Here is a 25,280-nt window from a genome sequence, read left to right as displayed (position 1 = left end):
GCGCTGGGCTGGGGTTCTGGGCTGGCTGGGGGTGTGGTGACGTCACTCTGCGGGCCCCTCTTGGCAGTGTGCCGACGACCCCGATGCTGTCTGCACCCGCTCCGTCACCATCCGCCTGCCCAGCCCGCACAACAGCCTCGTGAGGCTGAAGCACGGTGGAGGAGTTGCCATGGATGGCCAGGACGTCCAGATCCCCCTCCTACAAGGTAGGCCCATCCTCCTCCACCAGGCATAGGGCTGGTCCAGCTCACCACCTGTGCCCCCACCCCTCAGCAGTGCCTGTTGCCCACCTCTTCTATGGAATGTGAGGGAGAGCTATCTTTGGAGGGCAGGCTGGGTATCCTTGGCATGCATATCTGTAAGAAAGGAAGGCTTCCTGGAGGAGGAAGACGAGCAGAGGAAGCTGACTGGATGCCTGGGGACTAGGAGGCTGCTCCAGGCGTGAGAGAGAGCCTAGATGGGAAAAGGGAACGAAGACGATTTTCACTTGGCTTGAGCCAAAGGAGTGAGGCAAGGGTTGAGCATGGTGGTTCTGGTTTTACTTTGAGGTGGGAAAGGAGCAGAGGCTGATGCTGAGAGGTTGCAGGGGTGGCTGGTCATAGGTCAGACCAGAGGATGTCACTGGGGCAAAGCCAGGTGACCCTGTGACCTGTGGGAAGGACCTCCCTTTGCCAGGTTGTACCACAGGTTCTGCATAGCATAATCCCCACCTTCACCCTCAAAGTGCCCTTCGAACCCTCCCCTCCTCTTCTCTGGGACCGCCAGGCACCTGTGGCCCGTTATCCTGACACTGCACACTGCAGGTGGACTTGCGCTAGTGAACACACAGCATGTCTGTGTGTGTCTAATGCTGTGTGGGTCTTCCCGTGAGATGATTCCTCCCTCCAGGCAGAAGGCATGCCTCCTACCTCATCTCCAGCGGGGACTGCTGTATTCGGCTTTGCAAACGGCGTTGCTCGGCCGTGAGGACTGAGTAACTCATTCTGGAAGTGATGTGCGATAGCAGTGGGGCTGGAGATGCTGTGGAATCGGGGTTCAGTGGGACACAGATCCCTTGACCTCAGGGCACCAGCCAAGCTAAGGATGCAGGAGCTCTGCTGCCCTCTTGTGGCAGTATGGGGAATGGCAAGCTACAGCAGGGGTAGGGGGCTCCTTCCTGGGGAGCCCTTCCTCCTGAGACCCCCAAAAGCCTCATGGAGGTTCCCATCTGCCCTCTAACTCCTTGCTGTTCAGTGCTGCAGTCCTTTGTGAGATATCCCATTTCTCCCCAGGATATATCTGCCTGCCTACCCTCCCCCTTTCCCCTTCTCTGCCTAAATCCCATGCCTGATGGGTTCCAGGTGACCTCCGCATCCAGCACACGGTGATGGGCTCTGTGCGCCTCAGCTACGGGGAGGACCTGCAGATGGACTGGGATGGCCGTGGGAGGCTGCTGGTGAAGGTAGGTCCCCTCCCCAGCGCCGCCTCCCTGCAGCCGCCCTTACAAAGCGCCCCTTGTGCTCTGGGCAGAGTGGCTGGTGCGGTGGGAGAAGAATTCCTTTCTCCCCAGACCACACGCCCCCAGACTAAGGAACAGGCCCCTCTTGTTTACAGGAAGCTGGTGTTTGCTGTCTGGAAGCCCCTTGTTTGCCTGGGGGTTCTCACTTCTGGGGCTTCCAGATGGGGTGGGTTCCTGCAGGCTGGGATGGTGGCAGACTTGCTGCCCGCTTCCTTGCTGCCACAGGGCCTGGAGCAGGGGGTGTCCCCCGGGATGCCCACTGTGGGTGGCAAGGGAAGAGCCAGATTGGGACTCACAGTGAGACCGGGTGGTGCACCCTGGGGGACAAATCCGCCCTGCTGCCTGTGACAGGGCTGCCACGTCCCTTCCCTGGTTCCCAGGCCTCTGCTGACTGTGGACCACATCCCCTTGCCTCTGTGGCCTGGAGTCACATTTGGATAGCGATCCGTATACTTCACAGGGCTGCCGTACACTTTTTTTCTGTGGAAATTTCCCTGGCAGGTGAGCAGTGCAGACATTATCACTGCCGCTTTATAAACAAAGCATCTGAGGCTCAGGGGGGTGGGGACGTGCCCAGCCCGACACACCTGACTGGCGGCAGAGCCAGGTCAGCTCTCTGCCCGACGTCCTCCCCACTAGACCACGGCCTCTCACTTTTTGGTCTTTGTATGTCTCTGCACTCTTAAAAACGATTGAAAACTCCAGATCTCCTATGAAGATTATACCTACCCATATTTACTAGGTTAGAAATTAAATCAGAGACATCTAAAATATGTATTTATTAATTCATTTTAAAATAACAGTAACAAACACACTACCCATTAATATAAACAAAATTTTTTCTGAGAATAATTATGTTTCCCAAAACAAAAATAAGTAGTGAGAAGAATACCATTGTTTTACATTTCTGCCAATTTCTTTAATAGCTGGCTTAATAGCAGACAGCTGGAGTCTCACAGCTACTTCTGCCTTCAATCTTTTACAATATTATATGTCATGTAGCTGCTGGAAAATTCTACCGCACACTTGTAAGAGAAGAAGAGGGAAAAAGCCAATAACATCTTCGTATTATTATGAAAATAGTCTTGGCCTCGCCGACCCCTTGAAGGGGCCTCAGGGACCCACCGCGGGGCCCAAGACCACACTTTGAGAACCACTGCCCGAGATCATCCCTAGGATCGCTGGAGAGTCCCCCTCTCGTGTCCCGGGGTTCACTGGTCCACAGGGTCCTTGGTAGAATCCTGTGATGGGTGTCCCTGATGAGACCCTGGGTTCCTCCATCCTCATGATGTCATGTTCTTTTTCTTGTGTTACAGTCCTTGCCCGAGTTCCAAATAAATGACCTTTTTTCTTTTACAAAAAACAAACATTATGACCTCTAACCGTACAGCATGAAGGTCTTGCAGGTCTTCTTGTCAACCCCTCACGGAGAGCTGGAAATGAGGGCCCATCATTTCAGGAGCAAGAACGTGACTTGCCCCGGGTCTCAGGGTCACACGGTTAGAGTGAGGGCCAGGACTCAGGCCTCCTGATTCCTGTCTGATGTCACCTCCTGCACCCCCGTCTTCGAGGGAGGTGCCCCCATCAGCCATTAGACCCGCGGTTCTCCCCTCAGCTGGCAGCCCGTGCCGCCTCATCCTGGGCGGCCCTTGTCCTCCTCCTCGGGTCCCCCCATCCTTTGTCTCTTCTGAGGAGAGAAGGGGAGACTTCTTCTCGTGGGAATGTGACGTCGGGTTAGCTCTGGGGGCAGGCTTGGTCAGTGTAGCTAACAAGAAGAGGATTTCCTTGGTCACGATTCAGGACACGGTCAGATGACCTCGTGGCCTGTAGGAATGTCCTAATGTTTGGGGGTCTGGGGGGGGGAGGGAGCATTGTGGATGGGGTGAGAGGTGGGGTGTGCGGTCATGCTGGCTCCTGGGGTTTGTGGGGTCTGCCAAGTGGAGGACACCAGCTGGAACCAGGACCCGGGGAGAAGCAGAGCGAGCACATTCACCTGAGAGGAGGCTGGGTGAGGCGCTGCCAGCAGCCTCTGGTCTCCTCCCCGTCCCGGGCGAGGAAGGGACGCCCTGTCCTAGCGGGGCCGGGCGGTCCAGGCAGCGGGGCTCTGCTGGCTGTGATGTGGGCCCAGCTGGGCCTCAGGCAGAGCCGTGTAGAAAAGACCCACTGACAGTCCTCACTTCATCAGAGGTGTCACTGAGCTGAGGCTCATTTCAAATACCAAGTGCGTTCTCCAAGTCCCCATCTCGGGACAAGTAGGGCCCGTGGCCAGCCCCGCCTGGGGTCCGTGGTCCAGCCTTCTAACCCCGGGCAAGCCCACCTGTGAGAGGAGCCAAGGGGATGGAAGAAGATACAGTCTGAGGGGGTGGGGGATGGTGGGCAGTCCTGGGGGTGGATGGGAGGGGACTTGGGGAGCAGGAGCGCACTCAGGGTCTGAGACCGAGGAGGATAGTGAGGGTGCTGAGGTGCGAGTCGGGAGAACAAGGACTCATCACCAACTTTGCTGCTCGGCTCAGGGCTGGCCCACCCTGTTGGCATTGCATTCCAGCTGCGTCCAGAGGCGACCCTCATTCATTCACAAATTTATCCCATCATTTGTTCAACCATTTGTTCCTTCAACACATATTTATTGAGTGTGCAGAGCCACCATCCAGGAGGCTGAGGTCACAACAGTGAAACAAAACAGACAAGGATCCTCGCCTCAATTAGTGTAAATTCTAATGAGGGGAGACAGACAATAAACAAGGCCAACAAGTGAATTATATCGCGTATGAGAAGATGATAAATCCTGGCCAGATGAACAAAGCAGAGAAGGGACAGGAAATGCCGGGTGGGGAGGATTTACTTTTGAAATGAGGGGTGGGGGGCGGGGGGGGGCGGGTCAGGGCAGGCCTGGCGCTTGATGTGGCAGCACTTGACATTTGTAAAGCAAACAGGGAAGTGGGGCTCCATCCTCTGTCTTTCAGTGATATTTCCTTGGGTACACTTTACATAGGTCCAGAACCTTCCACTAGATTGTTCATCCTGCATCCTGCAAAATCAGAGCTGGAAGCGGGAAGGGGCTCCGGAGATGACCATACGGAGCCCAGGCCCAGCCTGGGGAGGTCTGAGAACACTGGGGTCATGCAGCCTCGTTCATTACACACAGAACAGGTGTCAGGGCTCGGGGGTCGCAGCCCCTGCTCCATCTTTGAATCAGGGCCCTCTCAGCAGAACCAGCAGATGCTGGTGCTGTAGAGTGTGAAAGGCAGGCTCTGTTCAACAAGTCGTCCCTGAACGTGCACTTTGGGCTCAGAAGGATGGAGAACAAGCCATGTACCAGTGGCCTGGAGTTTGGCCCCTGTACCCCTCCTGGTTGCAAGAGCAGGCTGCCCCAGAGTCCTCACTGACCCCCGCCTCCTCCAATCACAGCCCCTAGAGTCCTTGTTGGCTGGTGGCCTTTTCTCTTCAATGATGCTCAGTTAAATTCAGACAGTTAGGAAGGCGTTATTCTTTGTCACCAAATGTGAGCCCTGAGAGGACTTGCACCCTAACGGACTCAGCCTGCCTTGCCCGAGTGTGCGACCGATGTGAGTGTTCAGTAAAGGGATGCGGACTTTGCACTTGGTTCCCATGGGTGTCTGGGCCCGTTGGCTTGGGTCTCTCCTCTGACAGGCGAGGGTTGCACAGCACACTGGACGGGGCCACGACATCTGTGACCTTAGGCAAGTCACGTTCCCTCTCTGGGACTCAGTGTCTCCATCTCTGAGCGACTGGATGATTCCTGAAATCCCTTCCCACATGACAGGTCTCTGACTGATTTAAGAGCAGGGAGGTTGCTGGCGGCAAACTGATAGGCAGTTAGCTTCTTTCCTCTTCTGCAGCCTGGGGCTTAGCTACGATTTATTAAATTCATATCTATTTGTCACCCAGGGAGCTTTTTTGATTAAAACCGTCTCATTAGCGAAAGGAAACACTTGCTGCTTGGCGGCAGCTGCTCCAAGGTGCTCTCCCCTCCCCGCAGCTGTCCCCCCTCTACGCCGGGAAGACCTGCGGTCTGTGCGGGAACTACAACGGCAACAAGGGCGACGACTTCCTCACGCCCGCGGGCCTGGTGGAGGCCCTGGTGGAGGCCTTCGGGAACTCCTGGAAGCTGCGCGCGGACTGCGAAGACCTGCAGAAACAGCACAGCGATCCGTGCAGCCTCAACCCACGCCTGAGTATGTGCCCCTGGGGGAAGGGGAGCTCCGCGGAGCCCCCCTCGTTCCAGCGCCTTCCAGGGGACAGTGCACCCACCGGGGGTGGTGGTGGTGGTGGTGGTGGGGTCTTTGTTACTACCATCAGCATTTGATTATCTGCACCTGGATCCTTTATCCTTCAAAGTCCCTTTGTTGAACCCCTTCCGTGGGCCAAACCCTGGGAACGGAAAGAGTGGTACAGAGTTCCTGCCCCTGGACGTTCTCCGTCTGTCGGAGCAGCAGGCCCGCAAATTCAGAATTAGATTATCCTAAGATGAATGCACCGGAGGTGGCCATGTGCAGATTTATCTGCGGCAACATTTCAGTGCTACATTGACTTATCCCTCTTACCCAACTCATCATGGAGCGATTTCTCCCTTCTGTGGGTGCGTGTGTGCCCTGGAAATGCAGTTTCTTACATATTTAAGCCAAACGTCGTTAGGAAAGTATATCGGCTGGGGAAGAAAATCGCAATGATTCCCGGAGCCGAGAGAAGTTGTTTTGGCAGCACCTGCTGCCGAGGGGGAAGGTGGGCCGAGGATTTCCCGAGGATTTCCGGGCGCGTCTGTAGCTGCCCCCGGGGTGCGGCCCCGAGACCGGCAGCAGGGCCGTGGCCATGCCGCTCGCTCCTCTCTCTCTCCAGGCAGGTTCGCGGAGGAGGCGTGCGCCCTCCTGACGTCCCCCACGTTCGAGGCCTGCCACGGCGCCGTGGGCCCCGGGCCCTACCTGCGCAACTGCCGCTACGACGTCTGCTCCTGCTCCGACGGCAGGGACTGCCTGTGCGGCGCGGTCGCCAACTATGCCGCCGCCTGCGCCCGCAAGGGCGTGCACATCGGCTGGCGGGAGCCGGGCTTCTGTGGTGGGTGCCCCCTCCCTCCCGGCCTCCAGCTTTCCACGCAACCCCGCCTAGTCCCCGCGGCTGCCCCGCGCGCTCTGCGCTCGCCTCCTTTTCAAAGCCCTGTCTACATCGTGGTCTTCATAAATGGGCCAGGGTCATTTGACAAGCATGAGTTGCGGGAACATTTCATTTGCAGCCACTTCCTCCTCTCATCCCCCAGCAGGACACGGTGGCGGGGACTGGCTCTCCCATAGGAGAGTCTGGCTGCTCTGGCCCGTTCCAGGAGGGACGCTGGAGCCCTACCTGGAGGCCTAGAACCTTGGCGTCCCTGCCAAGAGATTTCCTGTGGCTGCTGCCACCTAGTGTTGGAGCCATGCACGGCCAGGTTGAGCGAGTGGGCCCCAGGTGCCCGCGTCCCTGGAGGGTCTGATGACAGCAATGGGAAAGGCACGGACCAATCCTTTGCTGACAACTTCAGGCACACCGCTGGTGGACTCCTGGCCCAAATCTCGGGCATTGTATCCAGTTATATAAGGTCGAATGACATCATTGTCCCCGGCTGACTTTGGGGCCTCCCTCTGCACTGTTGGGTCCCTGGCACCAGAACTGCTATCTGCCCCACACTCTCGTCCTGGAGCGGCTGGGCTGTGTTCACCATGCTGTTGTTGCTCCGGCCACATTTGCTGAACACCCAGAGTGTTTGGGCATTGGCGGTGCTGGAGAGCCTGCCCTCCCTTCTGAGGCAGCGCTGGAAGCTGCCTCCCTCCTGGGAGCCTCTCCCGGAGCACAAGGATAATGAGATCAAGGCAGGGGCAACCCAGGAAGGCTTTCCAGAGGTGGTGTACTTGACCAGGGTTTGAAAAGGTGCTTTCTTGTCAGGAAAGAGTTGTTTCCAGTGGTGAATCGTAGCAGTGACACGTAGAAGTGAGGAAGGCATCCGTCGAGGATAAGGTGTAGTGGGCGTTTTGATTTTTAGGGTGAAGTAGATGTGTTTGGAGTCTAATGTCAGTGGTCCTGACAAAGGCAGGAAAATAGGAGCTACGTGAAACAGTGAAAGGACTTAATATCATGTATGTGACGTGAGCTTGAGGTATGGGGCTCCAGAAGTGTCACTATTTGGGGTCCAATGAGCCAACTCATGTTTCGAGTCTCAGCAGTCATGTAAAAAAGAGAAGCCGAGACAAAAGTCAGGACGAAAGGGAGCAGGCATCTAGCTACATGCACTGGCCCTGTCCCTCTAGCTCTGGGATGTCAGAGAGTCCAAGGCTAGTGGCTGGAAGGACTGAGTCTGAGGCCTTGCTGGCCGCTTGCCTGTGACTTCCCAGCTGTGTGACCTGAGCCCCTTGCCTCGCCCTGCAAACCCTGGTTTCATCCTCCGCGTTTGCTGTTTAGAAGTCCGGGCACGCGGGGTGGGGTAGCTGGCGTCCCATCGTTGACATGCTTCAGTTGTCCACCCGTGTTAGAAACTACACATTATCGGTGTGCTGCGGCATCTGAAGGGTTTCCTAATTTAGGATGCTCTCCCGGAAGGCTGAGGGTCTGCTCTAAGATTCTTTAATCTCTCAAGAGCAGCTGCTCTTAACTTCCCCTGAGAATGGGGCCAGAGGGAATGGGCTGACACTATAAGAGAGGGGCCTGAGGTTCCAGTGGAGTTTCCTGACTTCTGGGCCTTTCTGATCAGCTGGAAGTGTGGGGCCTAGGGAGGGAGCTGTCCCCGGAGACTGAAGGACAAGAGAGAAATGTCTCTACGGGTTTATGTGGAGGTGAACCAGAGGAAAGGAGGGCCAGGTGGCCTTGGGTTGCTCCTCTGAGCCCCAGGAGGGTGGGCAGGACTCCAGGGCTCCTGCCTCCCCCCTTTCCCAGCTTAGGAGCTCAGGCTCAGCTTTCTCCTGGACCCGTACCTCACTTTCCCTTCCTGAGAAATGCACAGAGCTCCCTACACCACTGACTCTGTCCATAAGAAGAGGTCACACCAATTGGGGACACTCGTTGAGCAAGGACTGATCACGTGGCTGCTTTGTGGTATGCTGTGAGGAGATTTGGGAGAAGCACACATACATTTTTTTTCTTTGTAAATTGGTTATGTTTCCTTTGGGAAGACAAGACTGTGGGATCCTTGAAGGCAGGGACCAAGTCTCCCCATCTCTGCATCCTTGAGCCCAGCACAGCCCCCCCACACAGTGGGCACAGGATAAACATCTGTTAAATGGAGAGGTGCATTACTTCTGGGGAAGAAGGCCAAAGGAGAAATCTAATACGGCTCCAAGCCAGCTCTGGAGACAGTCAGAGGAAAACAAAGCTCTCAGCTCGAGCTGCTCCTTAATGGGTGAAATGTGCCCTTATCATGTAGGTTCAATGGATTGAAAGGGATTGCCATCTTTATTGCCCAGCATGCCCTCTCTCAATATTTATCCAGGGCCCTACCTCTCTGCTGGTTCAGAGAAAAATCTGTGTCTCGTGTGGTTAGGGAGCCCCTCCCTTTTCAGCTACCCCCCAAATACCAAGCCCAGAGCAGTTGCTCTCTAGAGGCCCCCACCCCATTTCTGAGGTTTGTGGGCATGGCTTCCTTTTACAGCTTCTGTAGACCCTCTGCAGTGGGTTTCTGCCATAGAAACGGGTTCTAACAGAGAGGGGATGGATTCGGATGGTCCTAGGAGGGGTGTCCCCAGAGTGAGGTTCTCATTTCTTGGACAACAGCTGATCAGCAACGGGAAAGTATTTGGAAGGGATAAAGTGCTCCCCACACCCCAGTAAAGAATTCCGTTGTCAGGGTGCTCGTGAGACTCCTGTTAGCTGGAAATAGGGTATGTGTCAGCCAGAATCCAGGAGTGCCCGCTCTTCTCAGGCCTAGACCTCCTCTGGAATAACCCTCCCACCTGCAGCCTGCTGACCGGGGCTGTGTTTCCCCCGTCATCATAATGGTAATAATAGCAGTAAACATCTACCCTATGCCAGGCATTACTCTAAACGTGTTAGGTTAGTGAGCTACAACCCGGGTGGATATTATCATCTTATTCCTGTGAGGGAGCTGCTCAGGCTCACATAGCAGAGGTCAATGGTGGGACTGGGGCTCGAACCACGACTTGGGGACACAGAGCCCATTCTCGTACTGCATTGTCACTTCGCTGTGCTTCCTCTTGGCTTCTGTCTGTTGTGCTATTTCACAGTGGGGGGCCAGGGAGAGTGAAGGCTGCGGGTACATGGGTGCTGCCCACTCTGCTGGGGCAGATACAAGAGTGCCCCTGCCCTCATCCTGGCGTGTCTTAGACTGGAATGTCCTCAAAGGCATGCCTGATCCTTTTTAGAACATAACAGTTAGAAGCATGAGCTCTTGGGTCACAGAGAGCTGGGTTCAAATCCCGCCTCTGCTTCTTCCTGGGAGGCATGACCCAGATGAGTCACTTAGCTTAGGTTTCAGTTTTCTTACCCGTGGAAAGGGGTTAAAGAGTTCTAACTCCCTGGGAGAGGAGTAAGAGGCATAAACCTGTGTGAAGAGTAGGGTATACAGTAGGTATTCAATAAAGAGTGGCCATGATTGTTACTAACATCACGGGTGAAATGTGCTTGCCTGTCACTCCCAGCTCTTTTTAATATCCTCAGCTTCGCTGCCCACCAGGCTTTCTACTATGTCCTAGGCTCTGAGACTCCAGAGGCGACTGAGCATGATCCCTCTGGTTAAGCAGAGGGAGCCTGAGCCTCCTTCATTGTAATATATATTTGTGCATGTAAAAATACAGTTTGCTCATAGTGGGAAAGGAAGGCAGCGAACATACAGATATAATAGGGGTCACAGCTGCAAGGGGTGGTGGCCCAAGACCTAGAGCCACAGTCCTTGTCCTCTTAATGTTTCCACTGAAGCCTTCTTTCCCCACCCCCTCTTCCAGCGCTGAGCTGCCCACAGGGCCAGGTGTACCTGCAGTGTGGGACCCCGTGCAACAGGACCTGCCACTCCCTCTCTCACCCGGATGAGGAATGCGACGAGGTCTGCCTTGAGGGCTGCTTCTGCCCGCCAGGGCTCTACCTGGATGAGAGGGGGGACTGCGTGCCCAAGGCCCAGTGCCCCTGCTACTACGATGGCGAGATCTTCCAGCCCGAAGACATCTTCTCAGACCATCACACCATGTGGTAAGTACCAGCAGCAGGGCCAGGGAAAGGAGGACGGCCCTCCAAGTCCTTTGTTTCACTGATGGGTAAACTGAGGCCCGAGCAAGGGAGTGACTTGGCCGGATTTGCACAGCAAGTGAGAAGCAGAGCTGGGACCTCAGCCATGTCTTCCGTCTTCCTTACTGTGCAGGGAACTAAAACTCCAGGCTGGCAGTAGGAATTCTTGCGGTTTATTGCCAGTGTCACGTGGGAGCCCCGTTTCCCTGCCCCAGGTCTCAGTCTTCCTTTCCTAGGACAGGAAATGGGAGCTCTCCCTGTCCCCCTCCCCTTCAGCCTCCTGTCAGTGTTCTCAGGCTAAAGCATTTGAGCCAGAAGAAAATCTAACGAGTGGCATTGCCTCCGTGTACATTGCTGTCCCAACTTGCTTCATGCTCTCCCTGAAGTAGCTGCCGGTCATGCCTGCTTCTTGCAGCCCTTTGCCCAGGCCCTCTGTCACGGTCAGTTTACGCAGGGCTTTCATGGTCTCAGAAGAAATTTGAAACGGAACTTTTGTTGGGCAAACACCTCCTTGGCACCGGCTGTGTCCTGGATGCTGGGCTAGAGATCGGTGATCTAAAGATGAACCAGACAGTTTGGGCCCCAAAGAGGCTGACAGTCTGCTAGGGAGAGCAGTTACAATGTCCTGATTATGGAAAATTTCAAACAGACATAAAAGAGAGAGAATAGTGTAAGGAGCCCTAAGGAGTCCGTCCCCAGCTGCAACGATTATGAGCACTTTGCCATTCCTCTTTTATCTATTCTCTCCTCCCCCTTTTGTCTGAAAGAGTTTAAAGAAAGCCTTGGATTTTATATCATTTCATCTGAAAATACTTCAGTATGTATTTCTAACTGATAAGCACTTAAAAAAACCTAATCATAACACCATTACTAACCTAAACGTTAACGATAATTCCTAAATAATGTCTAACATTCAATCCATGTTCACTTTTTCCTGATAGTCTCAAAACATCTTTTTATAATCGGTTTGTTCAAATCCAGATTGAAACAAGGTCTGCACCTTGCATTTGGCATGGAGCTGTTTCTCATCCCTCCAGTGAGGTTAATTTACAGCCCTTCCCCACCTCATGCTCCCAAAGCAGGTTGTTTACGCTGTACTAAAACATTTATGGCTATCGTACTTGCGTCTCCCCTCTAGATTGCAACCTCCCCAAGAGCAGAGACTGTATCTTAGGTCCCCATCCCAGCACCTGACAGTTCTGGCAAAAAGTGGGTACAATAAATGGTTACTGAGATGAAGTAACTGTAACATTTGGTAGACTCACCATATCAGAGAGGGAAAAACCCCACTCATTCAGAGCAGGGGAGGATGGCTTCCGTTTGGAGCGGACTCAGTGCAGGGGGCAGCTTTGACTTTGAGGAGGATTCTGACAGCTGGAGTGGGGCGGGATGATGAGAGGAGGGCTTTTTGGGTGGAGTCCAGGTCCAGGGACTGAAACGCACAAGGGGTACTCAACAGTCACCAAGGGAAGTCCTCTGCGGGGAACATGTGTTGTATGGAGGAAAGAAAGGTTGGAGGGAAGTTGGGATCAGGCTCGGAGGTGTCTGAAAGACAGCGTGAGGACCGACGCTTGAGCAGTAGGCAGTGGGGACCTTGGGATGTTCGGGCAGAGAGGAAGTGGGGTCAAAGTGTAGATTTAGGGAGTGGGTTCTGGAAGCTGCATGAGAACAGGCTGGGAGATCAGTGGTGGGAAGATGTTGATGCAGTCTGGTCTAAAGGTGGTAAGGCCCTGGGCCGAGTAATGGCAGCGAAAATGGAGAGGGAGACAGAAGCTCGAGACGCTGAAGAAGTAAACATGCTGGGGACGAGGTTTGTTGAAGATGGCCCGAGGGATCTGAACGTGAATGCTTGGGAGGACAGTGAGGCTGCGAACAGCAAGAGGGCTCTGTGTGGGCAGAGGGAAGACAATGAGTTTGGCTTTGGCCTGGATGACTTTGAGTTACCAAAAGGGCATCTTGGTGAATGAACGGAACCAATAGCTGGCATTTTGGGTTTGGAACTTGAGTGAGAGGTTGAGGCTGGAGAAAAAGGTTTGAGTGGCAGCGACAGTTACAGTCGTGGGAAAGCTACACTTGCTAGGGGGAGCGGACCGAAGAGCAGAAGAGATCTGAGTCCAGACTTTGGGGGAACGTTCAGAGGGCGAGGGGAGGAGAAGGAGGATCCCATGAGACAGGCCAAAGAAAAAAGGCCAGCGAAAACATCAGAACCAGGACGGTGCCATATCATGGAAGTTGAGGGGACAGGGAGTAATGACGTCTTCTCTTGCTTTGAGCACTGGGCCTCAGCCCAGTAGTTGCTTTATTAGTTTGCTGGCTACAGTTTTCAAAATGTTTCTCTCTGGGACCTTAAAACAACGCTGATAGGCGCCCAGGGCTTGCTTTTTCAGTAAGGAATTTGAGGCTTAGAGAGACCATCACTTTCCCAAATCATCCAGCAAGTGACTAGAACCCAGGGATTCTTGAACCCTTCATATTACATGGAGAATAGCCTGTTGAATTTGGCGATCAGAAGGTCATAGTGGCCCCTATGTTTCAGCAGTATGATGAGGAAAGAAGCCAGAGGGTAGGGGCCTGGGGTGACTTGGAGGGCAGCAAGCGTTGTGGTTACTTGACCATATCAGAGGCAGAAGGAAGGTAAGAGATGGCGTGTGGAAGCTCCTGGGTGAACGCAGCCTTGGCTTCAGGCTGTTTTCAGGGTTTGCACATCAGTGACCTCTCCATGACCTCCTCCCCTTCCTGGTCTCCCCGTCAGGCACCAGGGCTGAAAGCTATTGACTGTCCTGTCTCTCCACTTCATTTAGAAAATTGGATTTCATTTAGAAAATTGGAGAATATGAGCCTGAGAGAACTCTGTGGCTGTTTATTTTTATTCTATTCCTTAGCCAATACACTGAAGAATGAGTCCGGCTGGAGCAAATGCTAGTAATGCCCGTGAAAATGTGGTGGGAGGGGTGGTACAAACACACATGGCCTGGGAGTTGCTTCAGATCATTCGCGTGGTCCTTCAAACAGCCCAGTGGAGGGCTCACTCTGTCCTGGACCAGGCTGTGTGCCAGGAGCTGGTTTTTAACTCATGTGTAAGGTTTTTCGTTTTTAAGTAAAACTAAGCTTTTATGTCATGTCCAAATGACAGACAGAGCATGACATTTGGGGGAGGATATTTTTTAACCGAGAGTTAGTTAAAAACCAGAAGGCGCAATTTCTGCATATGCCCAAGGAGGAAGGGCTGATTTTCTTGTTCATTCAACAAATTTTGATTGAACAGCAGCAATATTAAAAATGTTCGAAATCATTATGATCGGAGAAGTACAAATTAAAACAATGAGTATTACTTCATATCTATTAGACTGGGAAAATAAGAACCCTGGATAATGCCAAGTGTTGGCCGGGCTGTGGGACATGGGACCCTGAACTGCTAGTGATAGGACATAGGTTTGTTCAGATCCCAGTCTCTTTTCAAAATATAAGTCTGACTGTGTCACATTTCTGCCTGGCATCCTTCAATACCTTCCCCTCAACAGGCCTCAGGATAAAGATCGAATCCTGAACAGCCTCCCAGGCTCCATGTGGTCTGACCCCTGCCTACCTCTCCTCTCTCCAGCATCCTGGCCTTCTTTTAATCTTGAAGGTACATTGCTCCCTTCAGACGCAAGGTCAGTTGCACCTGGGAGAGCAATTGGCACAGGGTATGCAAATTAGATATCCACACCTGATATGATTCCCACAGTTCTGCTTCTGGCCATATATACTAAAGAAGTTCTCACACACGTTCTTAAGGGCACAGCCTTGTTTGTGGTGGTGAAGAGTAAGTGACCACCTGTGTCCATCACTGGCAGGTGAAGAGGTAAGATGTAGTGGATGCACACTGCTCAGTACGAACACGTGCAGCCTTAGAAGCACCAGACAAATAGGACATGTATTAACAGGGATGAATCTTAAACACCTGGTGCTGAATCAAGAAAGTAAAACACAGTGTGATATATAAGCTAATACCATTTATATACATTAAACATGCATGCATGCCAAACAATCACGTATTTTATAAGAATATACACAGTCAGCTATGTATTAAACAGAATAAAATTGTATTAGTTATCTATTGCTGCAATAAAAATTGCCCCCAAATTTAGCAGTTTAAAACAACAAACGTTTAATATCTCACACAGTTTCTAAAGGTCAGGATTCAGGAGCAGCCTAGCTGGGTGGTTTTGGCTCAGGTTCTCTCAAAGGTCTCAGGCAAGCTGCTGGCCAGGGCTGCAGTCATCGGGAGACTTGACTGGGATGGACGGTCCGTTCCCAGCTCATGCACGTGGCTGTTGGCGGGAGGCTTTGGTTCCTCACCACGTGGACCTTTCCATGGGGCTGCTCATCATGTGGTTTCCCCAGAGTGAGTAACCCAAGAGGGGGCACAAGATGGAAGCCGCAGTCTTTTATGACCTAATCTTAAGTGACATATGGTATGTCACTGTTGCCATGTACTGTTGGTCACGCAGACTACACTTGGTACAATGTGGGAGATTCCACAGGGGTGTGAACCAGGATGTAGGGATCACTGGGGGCCACTGAGGAGACCAGATAGCATAAAAATAGCTGCCCCTGTTAGGGTGGGGGATTGGGATTGGAGGAGAGGCGTCAAAGAAAATGAAAAAAGACTTATTGAATACTCTATGCAAAGCCTTTTGTTGGATGCTGGGGATATAATGGTGATCAGGAGCAGTCGTGGCTTCTGCCCCCTTCAGTCTTATAGGCCAGTGACAGAGAGAGAGAGGTTCATCAAACAATAGTAGTGTAAAGTTACAAGTGTGGTAGGAAGAGAAATACATGGTCTACGAAAGCTTCAAATGGGATGGGGACACAGGTTAAGTGTGTGTGTGTGTCGCGGGGGGGGTGTGTGTGTGTGTGTGGTGGGCAGAAGTGACGTTAGATCAGCGGGACCAGTGTGTGCAAAAGCCCTTGAGTTTGAAGGGAGCAGCCACCTTTAAAATCAGCAGCAGGCCGGGGGATGGAGGGGAGAGGTCGGCAGGGTCAGCTCAGTGGGGCTGGGAGGCCTGGTGGAGGTTTGCTCTTTGTCCTAAGGCCTATTGAGGGGGCTCTTGAAGGATTCCCAGCTGGGATGTGATGGAATCAGGCTCAGGTTTTGAAAGGGTGCTTCGTTAAGAGGAGTGTGTTTGGAGAGAGGCGGGAAGGGGTGCAGGGACAGTTGTGAGGCTTTTGCGTCAGCCAGGTGAGAGGTGAAAGTGGCTTGTGGCAGTGGAGAGACAGAAGTGGGTGTGAATTCCAGAGACATTTCGGAAACAAAGTCCAAGGGCTTGGTGATGGATCATATAGAGGGGGTGGGGAGAGGGCCATGTCAGGGCTGGTCCCTGGGTTTCTGGTTTGTGAAACTAGGTGGATGTGGTATCATGCAATGAATCCCAGCCCTGGTGGAGGACTGGCCTTGGTGGGGGTCTGAGCTCGGTTTCGGACACACTTCCTTTGAAGTGTCTTTGAGACACCAAAGGAGGCTATCATGTAGGCACTGGAATATGTGGATCTGGGGTTCAAGGGAGAGATCCGAGCTGCTGACGTAAATTTGTGTCATCTCCGTAATTGTGGCTGGAAGAGTGAATGACACATCGTATGAATAGAAGAGAGAGTGTGGCTGGAGTCAGCAGAGGAGGGGTGAGCTACAGTGAACCTGAGAAGGAACACCCAGGAGAGTAGGAGGCAAGCCAGGAGAGAATTTTTTTCTTCTTCTAGAAGAATGAAGAAGTCAACAGTGATGAATGCTGTTGGAGGGGATCAAGTGAGAAAAGAACTGGAGACACTTCCACTGGGTTTAGTGATATGGAGGTCATTGGTGGCCTTAGCAAGCTGTGTGTGGCCCTGGGAGCCCACGTGGAGAGGGCGGAGGAGTGGGAGGCCAGGGAATGGAGATGGCAGGTGTGGCTGCTCTCCTGAAGTCGGGCGGTGATTTTTCTCTCTGCAGCTATTGTGAGGATGGCTTCATGCACTGTTCCACCAGCGGGGCCCCAGGAAGCCTGTTGCCGGATGCGGTCCTCAGCAGTCCCCTGTCTCATCGCAGTGAGTACTGTCTCCCGGAAGGGCTCCTCATCCCCTACCCAGACCGCGCCCCATGGGGTCGGGGAGAGAGCTGGCTGCTCTGTCTGATGTGTGTGTGCATCGGGCACGTGTTGGGACTGCACAGTTTCCGTGTCCGGTGAGTGACTTTCAAGCCTAGACATGCCTTTGCATGTGTACGTCCACATTACTGAGGCAGGAAGAAGCTTGTTTTGTGATGGGGAAAGACTGCAGGACAGATTCGGTGAGACCCGTATTTTGTCCACGGTGACCTTAACCCAGTGAGCAGCCGTGAGTGAGTTGGTCGCCTTGATCGTGGTGAAAATGGCCCTCCTTCAGTGGCCTCTTTTGACCTAGGGACGTGCTGACCAGGACCCCTCTTGAGAAAGCTTCTCAGATGGATTTGAAACGAGGGAGTTTGGACCCCTTGCTCTCTGTTTGAAGGTCCTAACAGTTACTGTACTGTTTAAGGACAAGGCACAGAAGGGAGAAGGGGACCCGGTGCTAGTGGGACCATATTCACAATTATGGATCAGGGGCATTATTGGCTTCCAGAAGGGTCTATCATCCTTGGTTGGGAAGGACTCTCCTAGTAGAAGGGAGAGGGACTTTGGGCAGACACATGGGAAATTTTCAACCTCCAGCTTGGCCTCCTCTCTCTTTGCCTCTCACTTTCCTCAAGACGCCCTTTTTCCAAGTGCCCCACCTCCCTGCCAGGAGTTTGCTCTTCAGCTCGTCCTGGGAGAGAAGTCTGGCTCCCCTGAGGGCCTGACTGGGGAGCATCTCAGCCTAGGGCTGGGGCAAGTTCCCGATCATGTCGGGGCTCACGAGGTGAAATCGGAACTCGTGACCTTGTGTTGTTCTGTTTGGGCTGCTGCAACAAAACCCCACAGACTGGGCGGCTTATAAACAATGGACGTTTATTTCTCACAGCTCTGGAGGCTGGAAGTCTGAGGCCGGGGGCCAGCAAGGTTGGGTGGGGTCCTTCTTCTGAGTCGCAGACTTCTTGTGTCCTCACGTGGTGGAAGGAGCCAGGGGGCTCTGTGAGGTCTCTTGTGAAAGCACTAATCCACTCATGAGGGCTTCAGCCTCGTGACCTAATCACCCCCAAAGACCCCACCTGCTAGTACTATCACCTTTGGGGGTTAGGGTTTCAACATATGAATTTTGGGGGGACGAAAACATTCAGACCATAGCAGACCTCAAGGTCACTAAATCCTTCTGCCTCTTTCTTTTTCTGGCTCTCTCCCGTCTATAGCATTTTCCCACGCCCCCACCCCTCTCTGTTGCATTCTTCCTCTTAGATCTGTTTGTGCTTCTTCTTGCTCAAAGTCCTCTAACCTAGTCGCTGGAAAGTGTCATCTTTTTTGAAGTCAGAAAAATCCTAGAATTTCGTGTGATTTGGAAAAGCCATTTAGCCTCTTAGGGTGTCAGTTTTCTAACAAAAGTTTCCATATAAAAATAAGGCTGAAAATTCCAGCTTTCTAGTCCACAGGAGACAGTAAGCTCTCTATATACTAAGATAGAAATGCTACTGGGTGCATCAGGGTGTTTGAAAGAAAGATGCTCTATCACCCATCGGCTGTCATCATTTATTCAGTCAGCTGTTGACATCTACTAAGTGTCAGGAAATATGAAATATCAATGAACAGAGTGGACAAAACCTTTGCCTTCATGGGGCATACATTCCGGTGGGTGGGGCCCGGTGGTGTGGGCAATCAACAAATAAGTAAAATAGACAGACATCAGACGGTGATGTCAGATGGTGATCAGACGGAGTGACAAAGCGGGGAGGGCAGGTAGAGGTGTCAAGAGAGGGAATGTTGCAGATTTCAGTAGGGTGGCTGGGATGGTCAGTGGCTGGGCAGAGGATGAGCAAAGGCCCCTTTAAAATTTTTGTGACTAAATTAGTTGTAACCATGTTAGGAATGGTCCTGCTGGTGCCTGCAAAGTTTCCTTTTTAGCACCCAAACCCAGGTCCTCTGAAGCCTGGCTCCGCACGTTTCTTCAATGCATTCTGATTCACTGCAACCTGCTACAGCAGGATTGGGGGCTGAGAGTGTGGGTCGTCAGAGGGGTGCTGAGGTCAGGAGAGGCGCCTTCAGCGTATGCCAAGGTCAGAAGCTCAGATGGGTAGATGAGGCTGCCGTTCCAGTCTACCCAAGGAACCTGGCTCAGGGCTAGACCTGGCTGGAGGTCGGGCAGTACTTTATCCCAGGGAGTGGGCAGCTCTGAGTCTCTGGAATTGAGCGACTACACCTAGGGGAGCAAAGGACAGGGTAGAAGGTAGATCCATGAATCCTTCACTAATCTCCTCTTTGATTTTCCCATCCCCAAGGCAAAAGGAGCCTATCCTGTCGGCCCCCCATGGTCAAGTTGGTGTGTCCTGCTGACAACCCGAGGGCTGAAGGGCTCGAGTGCGCCAAAACCTGCCAGAACTATGACCTGGAGTGCATGAGCATGGGCTGTGTCTCCGGGTGTCTCTGTCCCCCAGGCATGGTGAGCCACCCACAGCTGCAAAGGGCTGGCAGCCTTCCATTTTCCTGCAGGCGAGGAGCGAGTCTGGCTATGGAGCCAGAGAGATGAAGAATCAAGAGCTAAACAAGGATGGTGATGGGGTGGCGGTGGGGATGGGGGCAGGGGTGGGGGAGAGTCCTTTGTGGCTGGGTTAGCTGCCAAAGTTGGGGAGGGAGATGGTTGCACAGTGCCTGGGGTTGATCCTGATGAGGTCTGACAGAAATACAAGAACTTAGCAGACAAGTATTTCCAGAAATACTTACAAGTGAAAGCGAACATTTTCATTAGAATTTTCTCAAGGGCTGCATTCCATTGGATGAAGATGAGAGGACCCACACACATATTTGCATATGATTTGCATACATGTGTATAACTTTTTATTTCAAGAGAAGACATTGATATCCCTGCTATGCCATGAATAAGCCACGGGTCCAACAAGTCCCTTCCCCACACTGAGCCTTGTTTTCCTCATCTGTAAAGTGAGTCATGAGGTCTTGGCCAGCTCCTAGCATTCTGATTCTGAGGCTGGGGCTACAAACAGGCAACTGTGGCCAGAAGTTCTTTGGAGGCCGCAGTGGTCCAAGGCCACGCTAGTTTGCAGCCACCTGGCTCCTGTGTGCCTCCTGGTGGTGGCAACGGTCTGAGCATGCCCAAGCCTCCTTACCTCCCTCTTAAGTCTAATCTTAGGTTGTTTTGTATTCAATATATTATGCATATATTATTCTTATCACCCCGAAGGATGCAACTTCTTGATTTTTCTCTTTCAAATGCATCCTGTCTTCTTGCTTTCCCTGACTCCAATTCCCCGTACCCAAAGTGAGTGGTGAGGGGCTGGGGCAGGATGGCTGTCATATGGCCGTAAAGGGCATTAATGATGCCCAGGCCTCAGCTTTCAGGCAGTGTCCTGGGCAGTGAGAACTGCCAATATTCTGCAGAGGGAGCTTGGGCCCGTCACCAGTGGCCCGAGGAAGGCTGCGGATTGGGGTGTGTGCAGGGCAGATGGTCTGTCTCCTTTCTCTCCAACCCTTTGCCCCGCAAGACAGAGACTAGCTGTTATTTATTCTCCCCTGGTGTTCCCTCTGTCTCAGCTGCTAAGGACTCAGAAACTGTCTTTTCTAATGGGGGAGCTAGAGATTGGCCAGGGAGCACTCCCACACTGGAGGGTCTTATTTGGCGCCTTAGAAGGAGGCTATTCAAGGAAGTCCTTTAATAAGGACCTGGGTAGGGGCAAGAAATAGGAGAGGGGAGGGGAAGCTTCCCCTTTGTTTATTGCTCTTTTCACCCTGAGGGTCTCTTACTTTGACAACCCCTTCACCATACCCAGAGGAGAAATTCTTCTGGCACTAGAGGGGGCTCGGGCAAGAAAAAGGACATCACTCAGGAGGTTATGTCAGCATCAGGGATTCTTTTAAATGAATTTCTTTTTCATGAAGGAAACAGTAGAGATAGTCTTATATTATAACCATGATAATTGCATTATTGCCCCAAGTTCCCAGAGGACAGCGAGGCCTGGAGCACAAGCATGGGATGTGGATGCACCGTTAGGGCTCACTGGCTCCCCTGAAGCCTCTGGCGTCATTCTCAGCACTGTCTTGGGATATCCGTCATAGAACGAAGTGACTCTCACCTCAACGGCAGGGGATTATAAACTTGAAAGCTCGTGGTGTAAGAGATTGGGTTATTTTCACAACTGCTTCATTACGATGCCGACAAATGTGCAAATTGCTGAGGCCAGGTTCCACCAAGCAGAAACGTCTGGGTGATTTATTAAGTGTGCCGTGTGCTGGCTGCTGCCCGGGACACGTGTTCTTGGCCACAAGGCAAAGAAGAAGGAGCTGGAGACCCCCTGTTGGGGCCATCAGACACTGCAGACACCCTCTAGGCGGGGTTTCCCTGGGGCCTGCCCCTGTGGCGTGGCGAGGGTATGGCAGGCTGCCGAGGGCTGGGGGAGGAGGTCAGGGGTTCTGCCTTCTGAGGACTTGAAGGGGGGAGGAAGCAGCTCTTTCCTGGGGGCAGACCAGCTGAGAGCAGGAAGAGCCCCCAGCAGGGGCAGTGGCAGGGCAGCCGCAGAGGGATGCCCTCAGGCCAGGCTCCTCCACTTCCGGGCTCGGGCTCTTGCACAATCTTTCCTTCTCTCTGAGCCTCAGTCACCTCACCTGCATCGTGGATGCATAATTCCTCTTCCGCCTGCATCACTTGTTGGCTGTGGGCCTGAAGGAGTTGTGTGTGAAAGCACTGTTAAAACACAAAATGCTACAGAATCCCAGGAATAGCTTTCATTGCTGTTTTCATAAACAAGCGAGGCTCCTCCCCAGAGGCTGTGCCATCACCTCCTCCTCCTGTCCACGCCTGCAAGGGCCCGTTTTCTTGAATTCCAGTCTGTCGTGGACCAAAGCTTTGTAAATACAATAGAAATGAATGGAAATGAATAGAAAAATGAAAGAAAAAGCAATGACTTACAAAATATAACCCCCCTGCCAATTTTTATTAGATACAGCGGATGTGATATCTCACTCAGTCAGATTGCTACATGGCTTTCCAATCGCCTGCTCTCCTTTTCTGTCCTTCTATCATCCAGACCGGCACCCGCCAGGGCCACACTTGGAGCAATGCTGCTCTTTTTCAACTTCCTTCCCTTTTTCAAGGCAGCTTCCAATGACCATTGCAAGGCCAGCAGCACTTGTTTGAAGATTTTGGGGACAGTGAAGGAGTCCCTCTCTCTGCAGCTTGTTCCAGGCCTGGCACCTGCTTAGAGCAGAGGTTTTCTGGTCAGCTCCACGAGTCACAGCCTCTGCCTGCTCCTGACTGGTGCAAAGGTCTGCTTGCGTGGAGCAAGGGGTGCTTTCCGTAAGGTCCACACCACGACAAATTGGTGGTGGAGAAGCTGCGTGGAAAAGGCCTTGAATCAGAGTCCCATACTTCTAGGTGTGAATCCTGGTTACTGGTGTTTGCTCAACTGAGTAGCAAGTCACCTAAAATCTTTGTGTCTCCTTTTCCTCAGGTGTAAAATTGGGCTGGAAGGGTTGACTGGAGGTCAGGGGGTGACAGTGGCAGGCACATGGAAGCTGCTTAGTGAGTGGTGGCTTAATGGCCATGGTTATGAGAAGCTCATGGAGGAAAGCCGTGAATCATATTATAAACAGAGATGCTATAGGAAATTAGCACACACTGGGAGCAATATTTTGGACCTCAGGGTCCACATTTGAGACCCACTGGGTCAATAGAATGAGGGGGCTGCACTAGAAAATTTCCCAAGTCTTTTTCTATAGGTCAAAAATTTGAGGGAACTCCTTGTCCTTAATTTAGAATATTACCTGTTTCCACCACGAGGTGACAGCAAAGCATAGCCCACTGCCCCGCTCCTGCCTCTTTCCAGCTACAGCCGCAATTATCTCCAGGAGCACCATCGAGTGGCAGAGCAACAAGGCACCCTTAAAGAGGTGCGATTTCAACTCCTTCTGTCACACAAGAGGAGACTGAGGAAAGAAAGCAGTCAGACTCACTCAAGGCTGCATGTCTGGTGGAAACGCTGGTCTCCGGACTCCCCCACCTGGGCTCCTTCAGCCCTATTTGCCTCCCACTGGGAAGCCACGAGGTGCTCCGGGGAAAATGTGGTACCGCTGTCTGGGAGAGGCTAACTTACCCTCTGACATCTAGGGGCCACATTTTCTAAACTGGTACCCGGTTCTGCTGGTGTTAGGAAGCCACTTGGCAGCTGGGCAGTGTGTTCATTTCCCTGGTCCTTTCATGCCCAGTTTTCTCACTTTGGCGCCACTTCTTGAAATCTAGAGCTTGGGCTCAGGGGCCCGTCCAGAGTGGACCTCACATGTGGGCATTGTAAAGCCTACAAGATGTAATTTCAAAAGCGTCCAAGAAAGCCCTCCTGTCTCAAAAATATCTTCTACATGTCCTACAGCTTGTCACTGAAGAAGGCCTACTGAAATATTATAGGCATAAATTCATTTTGGTTAACAAGCACCAGCTTTAAAAAAGCTTACAACCTTATAAGTCCTCTTAGGAAGTCATTTACACCTTAGTATGAGTTATTTGATTAGATTCTTCCCTCCTAGCAGACATCTAGTTGAAATCAGCTGCGTTGAACTGGAAGTACTCATGGGGTGGGAGAACGAACAAAGGACAGTTGGAAGGCGAAAAGGATTTTGGAGAACGGGTCAGTATGGTGTTCAGGTATTTTGGTGGGGGGAAGATGAGGCCTTTTCAGAGAGGAGTAACAAAACCAAATTTTTTTCTCCTTCATAGTTTTTCTTGGGGTTGACCTAATACCTAGTGGCATGTTCTCAGCCTGAGCCATTCGTCCTCCAGATGTCATGAGTTGATGAACAATAGTGACAACTATTGCTGCTTGTTTTCTTCGGAAGTTTCTGAAGGACGTTCGTCGGCTTTGTCTTATTATCCTTCTGGTGTCCCACAGGGACAAACACTAGTGGAGGTGGTTCTCTCCATCTTAAACACGAGGTTTCAGTGACTAGCCACGATATCCACTTAGGTGCTGCCCCACTGGCCGGCCCTACTTGTCTGCTCATGGAGATCTCATGGAGATCCTGCTTGTCTCCTGCACCGCCCTTTATCTTTCGTCTCCTGAATTTCTTTAAGGCTTTAGGGCTCTCCGGTGTGATTCGATCTTCTCTCCGAAGTCTGGAGCTGCTGCTGAGGTGTGGCCCGGACCTTGCCTCTCCTTTTAAAGTCATGCTTTGCCTTCCCTCCATCTCTGCCTGAGGGTCCTAATCCCACGCCCTGCTGTCTTTATAACAGCCCTCATTCAACATCAGGGTCCTATTTTAATGGCGTAATCCGTCAGTTAGCATCTCCTTTTACAGGGCAGAGAGGAGCCAGGTGGCGTGTCTGCGACAGGGCAGAGAGGTGGCCGTACTGCCTCACGGCCAAGCTGGGATTCGAGTCTCAGTCTCCTGGAGGAGGCTGGGCTCCCAGGGACTCACGCTGGGCGAGGGCAGGGGCTGCCTGGGCCATGGGCGTGCGGGACTTTCTGTTACTGGGTTGAGTGTCCTGGAGAGAGGGAAAAACATCCAGCATGGAGGCCAAGAGGCCTGGGAGCCCTTGCTCAGCCTGCTGAAGGCCACGGGCAGCTCGTGTTCTGCCCAGGTGAGGGGGGCTCAGCCGGGCTGGGATTCCCGGATCCATCCCTGTGCCTGCTGCACTGCCTTGTCTCATGCAATGTTTCCGATAGTGGGGCTTGTTGTCCCGTCTCCGTTAACTGGAGGAGCGAGTGTTGGACAGCTGGTCAAGGTTCCTGGGCGGATGCACCGGTCATTCCTAGAGGAGCCACCAGGTGGCAGGCCCCGGACTTCAGTCAGTGCTGACTGACAAAGCTTAGGGGCGTGTGGGAATGAGCCCTAATTGTGTCAGCCTTTGACGCTCCAGGAGAGAGATGCTCTTCACCCCCTCCTTGTTCGTACCGCGCTGCCATCTTCCCTGCTTGGTGCCTAAGCTCATTGTCTTCCAAGAACAGTGATCCTAGGAGCTGCGGAGAATGCAGCTGACCTGCATCTTCCTTGCTCTGCACTCCCATCCTGCCCGTCGCTTAGGCTTTGAGGACACTCTTGAGGTCGGGTGAAGGTGGTGGCTAAGTCGTGGAGATTATTCTTCCCATCCCCTTCTAACACACACACACACACACACACACACACACACACACACGCCTGTGCACGTGCACACATATGACTTTAGCCCATGGTCCTTGACACGGAAGTCCTTTGTTCAGCCCAAGATTGCTCTGTTCCCAGGGCTTTGTCCAGTTCCAGGCCTTGTCTAGTCTTGTCGGGGGAGTGACTGGGTCCCACGGATCCTGAGGCCTCCAGACAGGAGCTTCTCACCCCTCACGTAGCCCTGGCACCAAAGTGCCGTGGTGCCTTCACCTGAGGGTGGCCCAGGGCTCTTTTAGACACCTGAGGTTAGGCCACACCAGAGCAGACGTCCAGGGCTGCCTTCCTGGGGTTGGGACAGAGGAGAGCTA

The 25,280-nt window shown here is 52.7% G+C and overlaps 1 protein-coding gene across 2 annotated transcripts in view; it reads left to right on the top strand.

The window, feature by feature from the left end:
• VWF (von Willebrand factor) overlaps positions 1 to 25,280 on the top strand; it is a 184,595-nt gene that overhangs the window by 83,249 nt on the left and 76,066 nt on the right. For both annotated transcript variants that reach the window (XM_070620571.1, XM_070620570.1), the window contains 7 exons: positions 68 to 206; positions 1,341 to 1,441; positions 5,499 to 5,694; positions 6,356 to 6,571; positions 10,435 to 10,675; positions 16,680 to 16,774; positions 19,110 to 19,270. In XM_070620571.1, the coding sequence (XP_070476672.1) occupies positions 68 to 206; positions 1,341 to 1,441; positions 5,499 to 5,694; positions 6,356 to 6,571; positions 10,435 to 10,675; positions 16,680 to 16,774; positions 19,110 to 19,270 (1,149 nt within the window). The remainder of the gene's footprint in view (positions 1 to 67; positions 207 to 1,340; positions 1,442 to 5,498; positions 5,695 to 6,355; positions 6,572 to 10,434; positions 10,676 to 16,679; positions 16,775 to 19,109; positions 19,271 to 25,280) is intronic.

The sequence above is a fragment of the Equus przewalskii genome, chromosome 5 (assembly GCF_037783145.1).
Source record: "Equus przewalskii isolate Varuska chromosome 5, EquPr2, whole genome shotgun sequence".
NCBI classification, from domain to species: domain Eukaryota; kingdom Metazoa; phylum Chordata; class Mammalia; order Perissodactyla; family Equidae; genus Equus; species Equus przewalskii.
Note: the sequence above shows the minus strand (reverse complement) of the source record. Positions and strands in the feature narration are given on the sequence as shown.